The sequence below is a fragment of the Sinocyclocheilus anshuiensis genome, unplaced genomic scaffold, assembly GCF_001515605.1.
Source record: "Sinocyclocheilus anshuiensis isolate Anshui unplaced genomic scaffold, SAMN03320099.WGS_v1.1 scaffold487, whole genome shotgun sequence".
Lineage (NCBI taxonomy): Eukaryota > Metazoa > Chordata > Actinopteri > Cypriniformes > Cyprinidae > Sinocyclocheilus > Sinocyclocheilus anshuiensis.
The window spans coordinates 694,840-710,938 of NW_015548240.1; the positions used below are offsets into that span (position 1 = coordinate 694,840).

General features: G+C 37.9%; 1 protein-coding gene across 5 annotated transcripts in view; it reads left to right on the top strand.

Annotated features, from left to right (window-relative positions):
* LOC107654957 (alpha-actinin-1) overlaps window positions 1–16,099 on the top strand; it is a 35,637-nt gene that overhangs the window by 11,452 nt on the left and 8,086 nt on the right. For 3 of the 5 annotated variants that reach the window (XM_016442306.1, XM_016442302.1, XM_016442304.1), the window contains exons 2-14: window positions 3,905–4,019; window positions 4,484–4,603; window positions 6,824–6,910; window positions 7,206–7,293; window positions 7,433–7,511; window positions 7,600–7,681; window positions 9,056–9,141; window positions 13,962–14,054; window positions 14,512–14,742; window positions 14,847–14,994; window positions 15,077–15,227; window positions 15,393–15,501; window positions 15,665–15,805. In XM_016442306.1, the coding sequence (XP_016297792.1) occupies window positions 3,905–4,019; window positions 4,484–4,603; window positions 6,824–6,910; window positions 7,206–7,293; window positions 7,433–7,511; window positions 7,600–7,681; window positions 9,056–9,141; window positions 13,962–14,054; window positions 14,512–14,742; window positions 14,847–14,994; window positions 15,077–15,227; window positions 15,393–15,501; window positions 15,665–15,805 (1,530 nt within the window). Of the gene's footprint in view, window positions 1–3,904; window positions 4,020–4,483; window positions 4,604–6,823; window positions 6,911–7,205; window positions 7,294–7,432; window positions 7,512–7,599; window positions 7,682–9,055; window positions 9,142–9,369; window positions 9,712–13,961; window positions 14,055–14,511; window positions 14,743–14,846; window positions 14,995–15,076; window positions 15,228–15,392; window positions 15,502–15,664; window positions 15,806–16,099 lie in introns of those variants that run through there. The other 2 variants (XM_016442307.1, XM_016442305.1) reach the window with 2 other exon arrangements.

Consider the following 16,099-nt stretch of genomic DNA (forward strand, 5'->3'; position numbering starts at 1 on the left):
AATTCCCATTATAACCCTGAAATCCATTGAATTTTCTATTGTGTTTTGGGAAGGGTTCTATTGTTTTTTTTTTTTCAGCAGGCAAATGATGGTATAACTACTTTTACAGAATTAACTTAATTACTGAATTTCACAGGAAAGATTTGTTTATTTTTTTATAAATAAAGAACTGTATTTCTTTAGTCAATTATTACATGTGTTACATAGGCTGATTTATTCATTTTTAAGTATTTGGGATTTTAAGAACAAGTGGAAAATGTGCTGAATGTTTCATTTCATCCAAGTGAAATTAGCAAGCAGTTAGACTGAATTTACATACGTCTTAAACGCGGAGCCAGGCGCGAGTCGACACAGGTTGCGCGCGTGCATCAAGCAACGCGGAGCCAGGCGCGAGTATAAACGAGCATTCAGAGACACAGGCTGTGTGTGCGGTCTTCTGAGTTGGGAATAGCGAACATGCATTATAAACTTATTTGCAAATTAATCTGTCGGGGAGATAAAAATGTGTAAGATAACGTTCATGTACTAACAAAAACATCTAAGAATGTATCTTTTATTCTCCAGTACTGAAAACAGAACCGATAAGGGAGCTCTTGATATGCGTTGTGATGCAGCTCTTGCAAATTACCTTTTTTGTTCGTTGTCTGTCATTTCGAAGCTTAAGTTACATACGTTTTTCTTTAGTTTTAATTTGCCTAACTATCGATCTGACCCTGTAGACGCCATAATCCCACTCTGTCTCTCTCCCGCTTTCTGATAGTTTTTTTTTTAATGGTGGGCGTTTACGCAGTTGGCTAGAGCAGTGCTGATTGGGGAGAACGGAGGTGCGCTCACTCTATTGGTTAGTAAGACTGCAACTCAAGGCTGGCAGTCATGCATATGCTCTGGAACAGAGTAATATCGTGTCCACATCGCAGGCTTTGCGATTAGCAAATCGCAATGTATCAAATCGCGATTCGATTTCGATTAATCGCACAGCCCTAATTTTTACTAGAGTTATGTGTCTAATACTCGGGGATAGGGGTTTGTTCAAAGCAGTAATGATGTTTGCCTTAGCAATCAGCACTAATGTGAAAGATAAACCGAGACAGACAGGCATTTCATCCATTGAAAGGGGATGATGTCATTAGTGTCTGTGTGTGTATGCGGTCAGCATTTTGTTTAAACCGGTAACAGCTGTTACACCTGTCACACGTGCACACCTGTGTAGGCGGAGCTGCACAGGCATTTGTGTGTTGAGAAGTTTCATTCCTGATCTCTTTCTCTGTCTCTCACACTGAGAATGAATGTACAGTGGCCCAAAATGTATTTGGTCACTTATACATACGTACATCAAAAATGTATGAATGACATTGCATTAGATTAGGAATGTGCTGATCTTAAAATTCTGTCTGATATGAAAAGCTGTTCATATTTATAGGATATCTTCCGTAAAATGGAAATAATTCTTAAATATTAAAATTAATTATTTAAATATTAAATTTAAATAATTAGTAATGTTATTAAATAATATTACATTTCTACAATATTTTGTCTGAATAAATAAAAAACGAAAGTCTAAAATAATTGTTATTATTTTAAATAGTGAATTTAGACATTACAACATTATAATGTACTCTATCAGAATGCATATTCATGTTAAGATCTATTAAAGATTACGCTGAAAATGTATATTACATTATTAGTGTTTTTGAAAATTAACTTTTTAATGTTCTTGAGCACCAAATCAGCATATTCGAACAATTTCTGAGGAGTCATGTGATACTGAAGACTAGAGTAATGGCTGCTTTGCCATCACAGAAATAAATTACATTTTAAAATATATTAAGATATAAAACAGTTCTTTTTAAATGGTATTAATATTTCACAATATTACTGTTTTTCAGATTTTTTGATGCAGTTTTGCTGAGAATAAGAGACATGTCTTTCAAAGACATTAAAAAACCCAAAACTTGAGAATGATGGTGTGGGTGTGTGTGTGTTGGTTTTGAAATTTTAGCATTTAATTAGCATGCAAACAGCATCCTGTGCTTTAGCTGTTTGCATGGTGAAACATCTATAAATTCATCCTTTCATTAAATTCAGTGCTCTGTCGAACTGTTCTTGAACAGAAGAACATGTCTTATATTAACGCCCCCCTAAGAAAACCAGTCAGCCTAATTACACAGGATTTCTTTATAAAACTATTAGTTGAATAGTCGCTTAGGCAGCCCGGCGGCTAGTTAAAAACATGTTGTTTTGCACATCCCTCAACTAAAAGCGTGACATGCTACAGTGGGCACATTCAGTGATTTTTATTGGAAGAAATCTAGTTTTGTCGCATTGCTTGCAGAAACTTATGGTAGCTCGTACATCTTGAGTGTTTATTGTATCTCTCTAGTTTTAGAGTTTGTCTAATGTTTAAGTGTGTATAATTGATAGCTTCATAGCTTTTATTCTTTCACATTTTGATTTGCATACTGAAGTTGGAATATTGCAGTCGTGGCTCTTGTGTGTGTGCTTGCCGACCAGTGTCTGCACTTCCTCTTGAATTAATTTATAATTCTGCTTGACTCACATTTACCTCCAGATATTCCAATGTTATGGCATTTCCTTTTATTAGCTGCCAAATTCCACAATGTTTCTCACCTGACCTGCGCTCTATTACCCATAATCCATCATTAAACTGCGCACCCCAGCCCACCCGTGGGGATTGGCTGTATCCCATCATGTAGCAGTACTGTCTCTCCTCATGTCCAGATCTAGAAATTTCTCCTCGTCTCTCAAAGTTGGAACAAACTCCTGCTTTTACGTGCATAAGCTAAAGTGTCTCTTGATTCCGTTAAGTGGCATATCAATCGTATTAGAGTGTGAGTGTGTTTAGCTTCTGTTCTGCTCCACAGCTGTTTCTCATCAGCTCGCTAACATACCGAAGAATCCTGAAGCCACAGATACTCAGCGCTGCCATGACAACCTCTGTCGAGCACTTACCCTCCCCTACTCTCTCTTTCACTGTCACAATCAGGCATGGCTGTAGATGAATACAGAATTACCAAAGTATTTAAGCGCTTGCATAGCGCAGCTGTGTGAAATAAATAAAACTGGTTAAATTGGTCATATCATCAGGAAATTACATATTTTCATTGATATTTTAAGAGTATTGTACTATCAACATAACTTTCGTGTGCTGTTTCAGGCTTTGTGTAGCACCTACAGCTCTGCAGATTCTTCTGAAATGCTTACATTTATATTCAACAATGTTACTGATAATTTCAGTCTGATCTTAAAGGGGTCATATGATGCGATTTCAAGTTTTCCTTTCTCTTTGGAGTGTTACAAGCTGATTGTGCATAGATAAGATCCCTGAAGTTGCAAAGACTAAAGTCTCAAATCCAAAGAGATATTCTTTATCAAAGTTAAGACTCTGCCACGCCCCCCTAAAACGGCTCGTTCTAACACGCCCCCACATATCTACCTCACTATGTGGAAACATTAGCATAATGCCGCCCAAATGTGCACGCAAAGAAAGAAGGCGTGGTTCCAGTAACCGCAGTTAGTGTTGAAGCAGCCATGTCAGGGAGACGCTGTGTGTTTCTAGGCGAAAGCAAAAGCACTTTATTTGGCCTTCCAGAAGTAGATGCATTTAGGAATCTTTAAGATTACTTACAACAGAACAGCAATGCATTTTATGGACAAAGCATGTCAACATATTCTGTTACACCAAATACACAAAATAATGATCTTTAAAAAAGCATCATATGACCCCTTTAACCATTTGAGCTGCACATTTCAGTGTGGATTTTGTGAATGTATTGAAGTTTAATATTTTCTGCCAAGTCTTATTTGCACATTCCAGGCGATTTAAGTTTGCATTGTGTTTTGGCTTTATTTCTCTTCTAAACTTATAAATCACTCTTTTTTTTAGACGTTTACTGCGTGGTGCAATTCTCATCTACGAAAGGCAGGGACGCAGATCGAAAACATTGAGGAGGATTTTAGAGATGGACTCAAACTCATGCTGCTCCTAGAGGTCATTTCAGGTCAGTGACCTCTAACCACAGTCCCACCTTGAACCCAGTCCACCCCTCTACCTTTTAAAGCTTGTATCTTCTATGATGATATGAAAATTAGTTACACAAAGTTAGTTACACAAAGTGTATAATTTATAGCATTAGCCGATAGAGAATTTTTTTCACGTGTAAGCAAAATAGACATTATAACCGAAATATACTTAAAAGAATTAAAAACAAGCCAAATTTAATTGAATCAAGAACTTGTGGATCTAATCTGAATCGGGAAACCCTGTTTTCATCTCTCTGTACATAGAAATTTGCCAAAAAAAAAAATAAAAAATTTAAATATAGAACTTGCATACTACAAGTTAGTTGACAACTGTCAGGAATAAATATTTGATCAAAATATTTATGTACATGTTTAAGTCACCTGAGGGCAGAATGTTGTGTGTGATGTAATATTATGTAATATTTAAATTCTTTTTCTGTAGGCGAACGCTTGGCCAAACCAGAGAGAGGAAAGATGAGAGTTCATAAGATCTCCAATGTGAATAAAGCTCTGAACTTCATTGCAAGCAAAGGAGTCAAACTGGTTTCTATTGGAGCAGAGGGTAGGTCCCCGTCCCCCCCTTTAGCAGTGACCTATATCCTGCAGGCTTCTGGGGTCATGAGTTCAGTGTTTCAGCATGTGAGATCAATGACTATCAGATGCTCTGCCTGTGTGTGATATGTACTTGTATCTCATGTCATATGAAGCCCCTCCCCATTCCATACAGTTAAATAGGTTAGACATGCAGTTTATAGCTGACATATTGTGATGAAGTAGATATCCCCGCTGGGTACAGCACGCACACACACACACACACACACACATACTCACCCCGCTGATTTCCCTTGCCCTCTGTTTGGTTGCACATGCCGTCTTGACAGCCCATGGACAGTTTCACACATTACATTACCCTGTTCCAGATTCATCCCGATCATACATACTACATGCATTGTCTCATTTATGTTGCGCATTCCATGTTTGTTTAATGTTGGTCACGAGTGTTTGGCGTGATCAGTCTTGCTGGTGGCACCGGCGAAACCGAACGATTGAGCGTCAGCCGCTTATGATGTCATTGTTGGCGCCACGCTGGCGCACTGTGCTCAAAATCGGACAAAACCATTGTTAAATAGGTTAAAGACTGACAAATGTAAAAGTAAAATCATGGTCATTTATATTATTGGTTTTATTTTGTGTATATAATGTTGAAATGAGGTTTTGTGTTTGTAAAATATGGCTATTGTATATATGTACAGAGGTAACTGGAAAATGTATTGTTTTAAAAATGGTACGTCCAAAGAAGGGGCGGAGTCTGGCCAATAAAAAGGGAGGCCAGACTCACATTTATCACTTGTTAACCAAGTCGAACGCAAGCGTGCAACAGTAGTGCAGTGAGCAACCCCCATCAAAGCGAGTATATTGAAGATACCCTTTGTGTATATATTTTGTATATATTTTTTTTGTCTTCATTTTTCAATTTGTTGTTTCTTTGTCACTTTATATTTTTTTGTCTTGGTGATTACACTGTATATATTTTTTCACGCCATCACTCGTGGACTTTTGTATATATCTACGGTGCTGTAAATAAACTACACCTTGCACAAAAGTGCAATTGTGGGTAAAGCCATAATTTTTACATCGAGTTGGTGGTTCTCGCAGTATCACACATATATTAGACCAGTCTATAGTGTGTGTGTGTATTTGTCATGTTAGCTGGTCTCTCTCTCTATGTATAATCCAGAGCAGCATTCCAGACAGATTAGCCATCTACCAAAGCCTTTGCCTTGGTCAAATACTGTTACCAGTTGTGTGTGTGTGTGTGTGTTTGTGTGTCTGGCAGAGCCGGGATGCACTTACACACACATACTGGGATGTGTGTGGAGTGTATTATGAAATTATCTTAAGAAAAGGGAGAGGAAACACGCATGTTTACCTAGATATTTAAATGGGGACTTCCCATCCACATCTATGTGTAACAAAAAATAAAAATAAATTAATTAAAATGAAACTTTTGGTGTATTTAGAAGTGAATACAGACATTATTTAGTCTTCATATAATTTAGCCTTTATAAACCATTTGTCCCTTTAAGAATGTCTCCAAAAAGGACCTTTTGGGAACATGTTCAGCAGTTTTGTTTTAAAAGTATAACAAAAGTTTAGATAGTTTAGTTACATTGTTTTCATATCAAAGAAAATAACCTAGCAAAGCTATTCTCCTGCACTTTAGACTCTAAAACCTTGCTAAACACTCACTAATGCTCACAACCTGCTCTCTACAGTCCTAATTAATGAATAAAGCTTAAATTATATTTAAGATATAATTGAAATTAATGAAAATAAATGTGTATTTGGGATGGTGGAGGGATGCCAGAGGAATTTTCACAGTAGTGAATCAAGCAGAAAATCAAAAGGAAAAAGTAATAATGAGTAATGACGTAATGAAGCATATTTGTAGGACTGTTTTTTTGTAAGTGTCATTATTTTCATAACAATAAAGCATTTTTGTTGTCACAACTGTAGTGCAAAAAAAGTGAAATTATAAAAAGAAATAAAAAATATATAAATAATGATGTATATATTTCTAGAAAATTATATAGCCTTATGTAAATGGTAAACTGTCTGCATGTTTATTATATTTGCAAGTCTAATTTCTTGTCAATGCAGAATTATCTGAATTATATAAGCTGCTTTCTGGTTCTGATATGGCTTTTGTTTGTAAAATTATCTCATTGTTGAGCTGTTACAGTAAATGTGATGCTGGTGTGCGTGTGTTTGTTCTGCTCAGAGATTGTTGATGGGAACGCTAAGATGACTCTGGGGATGATCTGGACCATTATCCTCCGCTTCGCCATCCAGGACATCTCAGTGGAGGGTATATATAAATATCACACACACACATACTTTTCAGTTTATAGCCTAAGTGATGCATTAGATCTGGAAAAAAAAAAGGCAGTAGGCAGGCAGTTAAGTTGTGTGTATTAAATAACACGAGAGTGAACAGAATGACTGACTAAAAATACAGTTCTGCTCTTTTGGATTTCTGAATATTCATTGTTTAATACAAACGTAATGTCAGGAATGTGTGAGTCATTTAAATGACAATTTTATCTTTCCACTCCTGAGATTCCATTTGATACAAGTGTGTGTGTGTGTGTGTGTGTGTGCAGAGACCTCAGCTAAAGAAGGCCTGCTGCTGTGGTGCCAGAGAAAAACAGCTCCCTACAAAAATGTCAACATCCAGAATTTCCACATCAGGTGAGCAGACAGGAAATGAGCATTAGAGAGAAGCAGAGTGAATGATGGGAAAAGATCAAGACTGACAGAGATACTGCAACTGAACGCTGAGCTACAGCATCATATATTACATTTCTCTTTCTGTCTCTCTCCCTGTCAGTTGGAAGGATGGATTGGGCTTCTGTGCACTCATTCACAGACATCGTCCAGAGCTCATTGATTACGGTAAACTGCGCAAGGTGAGACATTACCAGAACCTCTGACCACATATAGAGACCAGCAGTATGAAAGACCATGACCCATGCTTTGATGTTTGCTCTCACTCAGGACGACCCAATGACTAATCTGAACACCGCCTTTGACGTCGCTGAAAAGTACCTGGACATCCCTAAGATGCTGGATGCAGAAGGTGAGACGTGTAGAGGACAGGTTTCTTTCTGTTCCACTTCACTGTAAAATTAGGTTAGACCTCTGTCTAAATATAGAGCTGTAGGAGGACTGCAGGTATGTGTGTAGGTTGAATTACACCCCATTACTGCAGGCATGATTGTGGATGTTTCCTTAACATAGTCTGTTCGAAAGGATTTTTAGGATATTATTTGTGACCCTGGATCACAAAACCAGTCATATGCTGAATAAATAAGCTTTCCATTGATGTATGGTTTGTTAGGATAGGACAATATTTGGCCGAGATACAACTATTTGAAAATCTGGAATCTGAGGGTTTAAAAAAATCTAAATATTGAGAAAATCGCCTTTAAAGTTGACCAAATGAAGTCCTTAGCAATGCATATTACTAATCAAAAATTAGGTTTTGATATATTTATGGTAGGAAATTTATAAAATATCTTCATGGAACATGGTCTTTACCTAATATCCTCATGATTTTTGGCATAAAGAAAAATCGATAATGTTGACCCATACAATGCATTTTTGGCTATTGCTACAAATATACCTGTGCTATTTAAGACTGGTTTTGTGGTCCAGGGTCACATTTAGATTGTTGCACTGTTGCACTAGATTGATGTTCCTCAAACATTTTTAAATCCTAAGTAGCCGCTTGACATACAGCTTTGGTTTTCTGTTCTTAACTTTAACAAATTTAAGATCAAAGTTAGAAAATCTTTCATTGATTTAGATTGATAGAATGTTTAGCATGCGAGATGGCAATAATATTTGCATAATGAATTTAAATGGGTCTTCGTTCTTACATCTATTTGCATACTGAACTGTCTTTTCTTTCTTGCAACTTTCTATTTAAACATAAAAGCCACTTTACACAGTTCACACAGATAGAAAACAATACACAAATTCACATTTTTTACTGGCCCCAACACAAAAAAATACATTTTATTTTAACAGTGTAGCAGTCTCAGAAACAGTGTAATGTCCCAGAAAAAAGATGGTGACATTAAAACCAGCATAATTTGTATCTGAACATTGATTTACAACGAAGGAGAAAAGTGTCAAGTGGCTGTACTGGAACATTTCATTTACACAAAAACCAAAAACCTAAACTTACCAAAAACTATAACAACTATTTTGTTGCTCAGAAGCATTTGTTGCTCAAAGTGTTTCCTTCAGAAAAGTCAAAACTTGTTCAAACATTTTAATGATTAGCTTAATTTTTGGTTGACTATAGTAGTTTCATATCCATTCACATTAACAATGCTTTCTTTACACAGGAAGTCACCTCAGATGGGCCTCTGAAGTGTGTGTGATGTGCTCTGATTATTAATTTATTCTCTCATTACTTTAATATCACCCCCTTCTTTCTCTGCAGATATTGTTGGTACAGCCCGTCCTGATGAGAAGGCCATCATGACCTACGTTTCTAGCTTCTACCATGCCTTCTCTGGGGCGCAGAAGGTATCGCAGGGCACCCCTTCCAATGCCATGAACTTCTACACTCACCCAATACGTCCCTCCCCTCACTCTGTTTCTCCTCACTGGGTTTTGTGATCACCAGTAGCAGTGATTACTGGTTGTCGTGGTTTCCTACTCTCCTAACAGTCTGACTCTCTCTGACTCTTTGCAGTGCTAAGCTCCGCCCCTCAGGGCTCATGCTCCCCCTACAGTTGCATGAGTCTTTCCATCTGTTGCATGAAGGAAATGAAGTCTTATGATGAAGGCATGAGTTTGTCTCCACTCCAGTCTCCTAAAAGAAATACTCAAACATTCCCGGCATCAATGAGACTTCCTGGAGACCTCTTCATGCCTTGTATCATTTCTGTAGAACTGTGCCCCGTTTGCCTTTGTGTCTATGCAGTCTTTTACTCTGTGCTTTTTTTTCTCTCCCTTCCTCTCCACCTCCTTTTCTCTCTCTGTTCCCACTCCCTCTTTTCCTGGGCAGATATCGTTAGTACGTTGCGTCCTGATGAAAAGGCCATCATGACGTATGTGTCATGTTACTACCACGCCTTCTCAGGCAAACAGAAGGTGAGCGCAGACAGACATCAGCCAATCAGGACACAAGCTTCCACATCACAAACCCAGTCAAATCTAGACAGCCAATCAGATCTCTGCTTTCATCAGAACCCTAAAAAGCAGTGCCAATAAAGAAATGTAAGAGATGTATTCTTCACTAATCTGAACTCCTTTTTGAAAAAGAGGGATATTTTGCATTCTTTTAAAAAGAGTACTTATTATGGAAATAATATGCCTTAAAAAGAAGTGCAAATTGCATGCAATGTTTTCAAACACTTAACTGCATGTTATTTGCAATTAAATGAAAATGATTTACAGTTTACATTTATATTAAATGCAGTTTGATTTAAAGATTGTTTTTTACCCACTTAAGTAGGCGTTAAGTACATCTTTATATGTAATTTCATATGCACTTCTTTTGATTTTCTTTGAAATATGGTGAAAGTGTTCTGCTGCATGTGCTGACAAGCTTTTATGGTAAACTAAAATATCTTTTAATGCCATTTCTGTTGAAACTTCAATAGAATAAATTTCTGTTCCGTTGTATGTCATGTGTTTAAATATATTTGTAACTATAAATTTGCAATGAAGTTGCAATTTAGTACATTTAAAATATAAACTTCAAATGTGATATTGAATAACACACTGAAGTTTAAAATTGCAATCAAGTATTTTACATTTGCATTAGTATGTTAGTCAACACAAACATATACGTAAAGGAACACTCCACTATTTTTGAAAATAGGCTCATTTTCCAACTTCCCTAGAGTTAAACAGTTGAGTTTTACCGTTTTCGAATCCATTCAGCCGATCTCCGGCTCTGGCGTAGCACTTTTAGCTGTAGCTTAGCATAGATCATTGAATCTGATTAGAACGTTAGCATCTCGCTCAAAAATGACCAAAGAGTTTCTATATTTTTATATAGTCTTCTATACTCTCATTCTGGCGTAATAATCAAGGAACTTTGCTGCCGTACCATGGGTGCAGCAGGCGCAATGATATTACGCAGCGCCTGAAAATAGTCCCCAGCACGCTCCCTGTGCAAGCAGGTGGTCACGTTGGTTATGTTGACGGAAGTTAGTCCATTTTCAGGCGCTGCGTAATATCATTGCGCCTGCTGCACCCATGGTACGGCAGCAAAGTTCCTTGATTATTACGCCGGAATGAGAGTATAGTTCCTAGCCATATCGGCCTAGAAAATCGCAACTTTTCATTTTCCGTCAGTCTTAGTACACGATGTAACTACAGAAGAGTCAAGTTTTAAATAGGAAAAATATAGAAACTCTTTGGTCATTTTTGAGCGAGATGCTAACGGTCTAATCAGATTCAATGATCTATGCTAAGCTACAGCTAAAAGTGCTACCACCAGACCCGGAGATCGGCTGAATGGATTCGAAAACGGTAAAACTCAATTATTTAACTCTAGGTGAGTTGGAAAATGAGCCTATTTTCAAAAATAGTGGAGTGTTCCTTTAAAGTAAACATTTTTATTTACAAAGTTTTTAAAATTGTGTTAAAAAGTGTGTTAAGAAACAATATCTTTAAGTACACTTAAATTCATTAATATTGCAAGTATGTTGCTATCTGCAAGTACAGTTCTTTTTAAATATACTTTTAAGATTTGATGTACACATTACAATTAAGCAAACTTTTTCACAAGGGATAGTGTGGTGAGGTCAGTTTTGAATGATGTCACTTACAGGTGCTCTTTTTATGATCTCACTGACGGGTCAGAACCTGTCTGCTCTGAAACTTCATTGTGATTTCTTACTTATTTCTTGTTTGGCTGTGATATTAATTTCTTTCTTTCCTGGGTTTTGTCTCAGTTCTGGCTGTTTCCATGGCAACCCTGCTGTAATATTACATAACACACCTAGCTCTGTTTCTCCACACATCTGTACGCACACACAGGGCTCTGGTATAGAAACCATCAAACTTCTTTACATATCAAAATACACGTCGACGATCATGTCCAGCTAAAATTCAGCAGGAAGCTTCACTGGGACAGTCGGTTCGTTCCTATTCAAATGACTTTTATTGTTCATAATTCATTGTGTGTTAGTACAGAATTAGTCCAGAAAATTAGTTTAAAATCAATAGCCATTTCCTCAGCAGTGAATCAGCTTAGACAAGCTCTTGAGCTTTAAGCCAGTGAAGCCACATCATAAGCAGCATATACCACAAAATAATGTTTACACTTTTTACTTCTGAATCAGTTTAGACAGACTCGTGTATTTGAATCAGTTCAGATAGACTCACTTTAGAAAGTAATAGTTCATTCAGAGAAAGCATGTTTCTCACTGACAGGGTGAAAGTTACTACTTCACTGTGCTGATTCATCACATCCTGCTGGGTTTCCTCAACTCTTTGTGAGTGTTTCTGAGCTGATGACTAACATCCCTCGATAGATAGTTACTATATGCTGGGTGTGTGTTCTCTTCACATTCAGATCCTGTCAGCTCTTATAAGGCACGAGTCTGACTGTAAACCCGCCAGACAGTTCTGCATTCAGAAAAACGTCATCACATCCACACCCATGCACGATTGTTGTATGCAATATTTGGATATTTCTAAAAAACTTGGTGTCATCATGGCCCAGTAATTGTATCTTGACCAACCTAGCTAATTTAATTAGAAAAGACAATATTATATTGTTTTGGTGACAGTCAGAGACTCTTTGTTTTCCACAGAATAAAAAAAAAACTATTAAATCAAAAGTTGGGTTTGGAGTGTCATGATGATGAGTGGATGATGACAGAATTTTGATATTTTGACGGCCAATTCAATATTATTTGTACAAAGCAGTATCACATTTTTGTTTGATTAATTTTTGGATTTTAATTGTAATCAATTTAAATGTAAATATTATTTTTTATAATATATGTTTTTTTTAAATATTTTTATTTTACACACAAAATGCAAAAATAACATCAATAGTAACAAAAATTTAATTTAGTTTTTTTTTTTCCAGCTGAACAATGGAAACTGAAACTGTGCATTTTGTTTTCATTGATTTTTTTTTATTATTATTAAAAAGTTAAACATAAAAAAAATGCTTTTTCACAGCAGCTTTTCCAATAAAAAAGTATAACTTCTTAATCCACTATTGATAACAATTTTGTGCCAACATGAGCAACATTTCAGATTAGCATTCATAAGATGATCATGAAACTGAGTCACTGCCTGAACTGTCTGTCACTGACAGCGCTAAACTGAATTTATCATTGTTTTCTCCTCTTCCTTTCTGGCTTTTAGACTTGCAACTCACTTCCTTACCTCCCCCCCCCTTTCCAAAAATACACATATTTATAATAATCCAGAATGACTGGAAAAGTCATGGAAATTTATTATTAAATTATGTGAACCCTGCGTCAAATTCATAATACAAAACAATATATACCATAATTAAAACTTTCTCTTTTTCTCTCTCTACCTCCTTGATCTCATTCTGTTTGCTCCCAACTTTTTCCAATGTTTTATCCTCTTTTTTTCCCCTGTTTTTGTTGTTTCCCCCCATTTTTTCTGTTGCTTGCTCTCTTTAGCTCCTGGAGTGGATTCGCAGAACAATCCCATGGTTGGAGAACCGCGTTCCAGAGAACACCATGCAGGCCATGCAGCAGAAGTTGGAGGATTTTCGGGACTACCGACGACTTCACAAACCACCCAAAGTTCAGGAGAAATGTCAGCTGGAGATCAACTTCAACACACTGCAGACCAAACTCCGCCTCAGCAACCGGCCTGCGTTCATGCCCTCAGAGGGGAAGATGGTCTCGGTGAGAACCTAACACACTTACAACCTAAGTATCTCCCCAGGATTTAGAGCATTTAACTCTCTTAATTGGATCTGTGATGTTCAATTAATCATCTGCTTGTGTAGGATATCTCCAATGCTTGGGGAAGTCTTGAGGGAGCAGAGAAAGGTTATGAAGAGTGGCTACTAAATGAGATTCGCAGACTGGAGAGACTCGACCACCTTGCAGAGAAATTCCGCCAAAAAGCCGCCATCCATGAGGCCTGGACTGACCAACTCACTTCCTTACCTCCCCCCCCTTTCCAAAAATACACATATTTATAATTAAACACGCACAGAAAGGTTATATGATATTATTGACATAGCAGTTGATTGCATTTGGTTAACGGTAATAAAGTGACTTGAGCACCTCAACACACTTAAACAGACAGAACCTTAATGGCGTTGCCATGGCGCTGATGTGGTTTCCACAGAAACAGAAGCAGATTCACTCTGTCCTTTACCCCCTCAGGCCGAGACAGCAGCCAATCGGATCTGCAAAGTCCTGGCTGTCAATCAGGAGAACGAGCAACTGATGGAAGACTATGAGAAACTGGCCAGTGATGTGAGCTTCTCTCCTGTTCACTCCCATCCTCCTCTCCTCTCTTCTCCTGTTGTCTCAACCTGTGCTCATTTAGGGCCAGTGAGAAGTTTCAGTAATTGAAACTCAGCTAATGTCTAGCACATTTACTCTGCAGTGTTGTTAAGGTCACGGAAAACAGGACATTTAAAATTCAGCTTTCCAGACCATGCAAATCTATGGAAATTAAGAAAAACTTAAAGGATCATGGACATTTTTGTACTGAAAATTAATTGTTTTAGTAATGCTCAGCTTTAAAATATTCAATTAGCAAATCAATATTTGTGAGAGGAATCTCTCAATTAAATAATTCTACAATCATTAACCTCTTTTATCTCATTCTGTCTGCTCCTAACTTTTTCCAATTTGTTTTATCCTCTTTTTCCCCCTGTTTTTGTTGTTTCTCCCTATTTTTTTTCTGTCTGTCACTTGCTCTCTTCAGCTTCTGGAGTGGATTCGCAGAACAATCCCATGGTTGGAGAACCGCGTTCCAGAGAACACCATGCAGGCCATGCAGCAGAAGTTGGAGGATTTTCGGGACTACCGACGACTTCACAAACCACCCAAAGTTCAGGAGAAATGTCAGCTGGAGATCAACTTCAACACACTGCAGACCAAACTCCGCCTCAGCAACCGGCCTGCGTTCATGCCCTCAGAGGGGAAGATGGTCTCGGTGAGAACCTAACACACTTACAACCTAAGTATCTCCCCAGGATTTAGAGCATTTAACTCTCTTAATTGGATCTGTGATGTTCAATTAATCATCTGCTTGTGTAGGATATCTCCAATGCTTGGGGAAGTCTTGAGGGAGCAGAGAAAGGTTATGAAGAGTGGCTACTAAATGAGATTCGCAGACTGGAGAGACTCGACCACCTTGCAGAGAAATTCCGCCAAAAAGCCGCCATCCATGAGGCCTGGACTGACGGTAACACTTCTTTTTATTGGTTTATAAGAATTGAGTTCCTCATTCTCTCTAGGGTATGGCTGATTTTTGCTGCTCCCTGTAGGTAAGGAGGAGATGCTGCAGCAGAAAGACTATGAGACAGCATCCCTCTCGGACATCAAAGCTTTGCTGAAGAAGCATGAGGCATTTGAGAGTGACCTTGCAGCTCATCAGGACAGAGTGGAACAGATTGCTGCCATCGCACAGGAGCTGAAGTCAGTAAATGCACCAAAAGATATGATCCAGACATTGCTTCATGCTTTATAATTTAAATGTTTTGTTCTAAAGCAGAACACACAGAACATTTCATCTGTATCTTACATGATCTGTAATCTTTTGTTGGAGTAGTTTTAATAGTTTCACTCTCATTCTCTCTCTAGTGAGTTGGAGTACTATGACTCTCCCAGTGTAAATGCTCGCTGTCAGCAGATCTGTGATCAGTGGGATTCACTGGGGGTTTTAACTCAGAAACGCAGCGAGGCCTTGCAGGTAAAACACTTCTATCATACACCCCCATGGAATTAATCCTTTCTACACTGACCTGCAGGAAAGGGCAGTATTTCTTCTTTGGTGACACACTGTGATACTGTGATTTTGTGCTGTAAGTGCAGTACACTCATATGTGTGTTTTGGCTCTTGTCTCTTTCTTCAGAGGACAGAGAAACTGTTGGAAACGATTGATCAGCTGTACCTGGAGTTTGCCAAAAGGGCAGCGCCCTTTAACAACTGGATGGAGGGAGCCATGGAAGACCTGCAGGACACTTTTATCGTCCACACAATTGAGGAGATACAGGTAGTGTACATTCATCTTTTATCCATCCATTCACGTTCATTTATTCATGCAGTATATCTGTTGATCTGTCTTCCCATTTGTTCTCCATCCATGCATCTATCGATTTGGTTTATTTCAAATGTGACTGTGAAGTGTTCTGGTGCTTTTCACATAAAAGTTGATATAAGAGTGAAAACTGAAAAGTTGCAGAGGGGGAATGTTTTTGAAAGTTATAGCACCTCTCTTTGTGTGTGTGTGTGTGTGTGTGTGTGTGTGTGTGTGTGTATCAGGGACTCAGCACCGCCCATGAGCAGT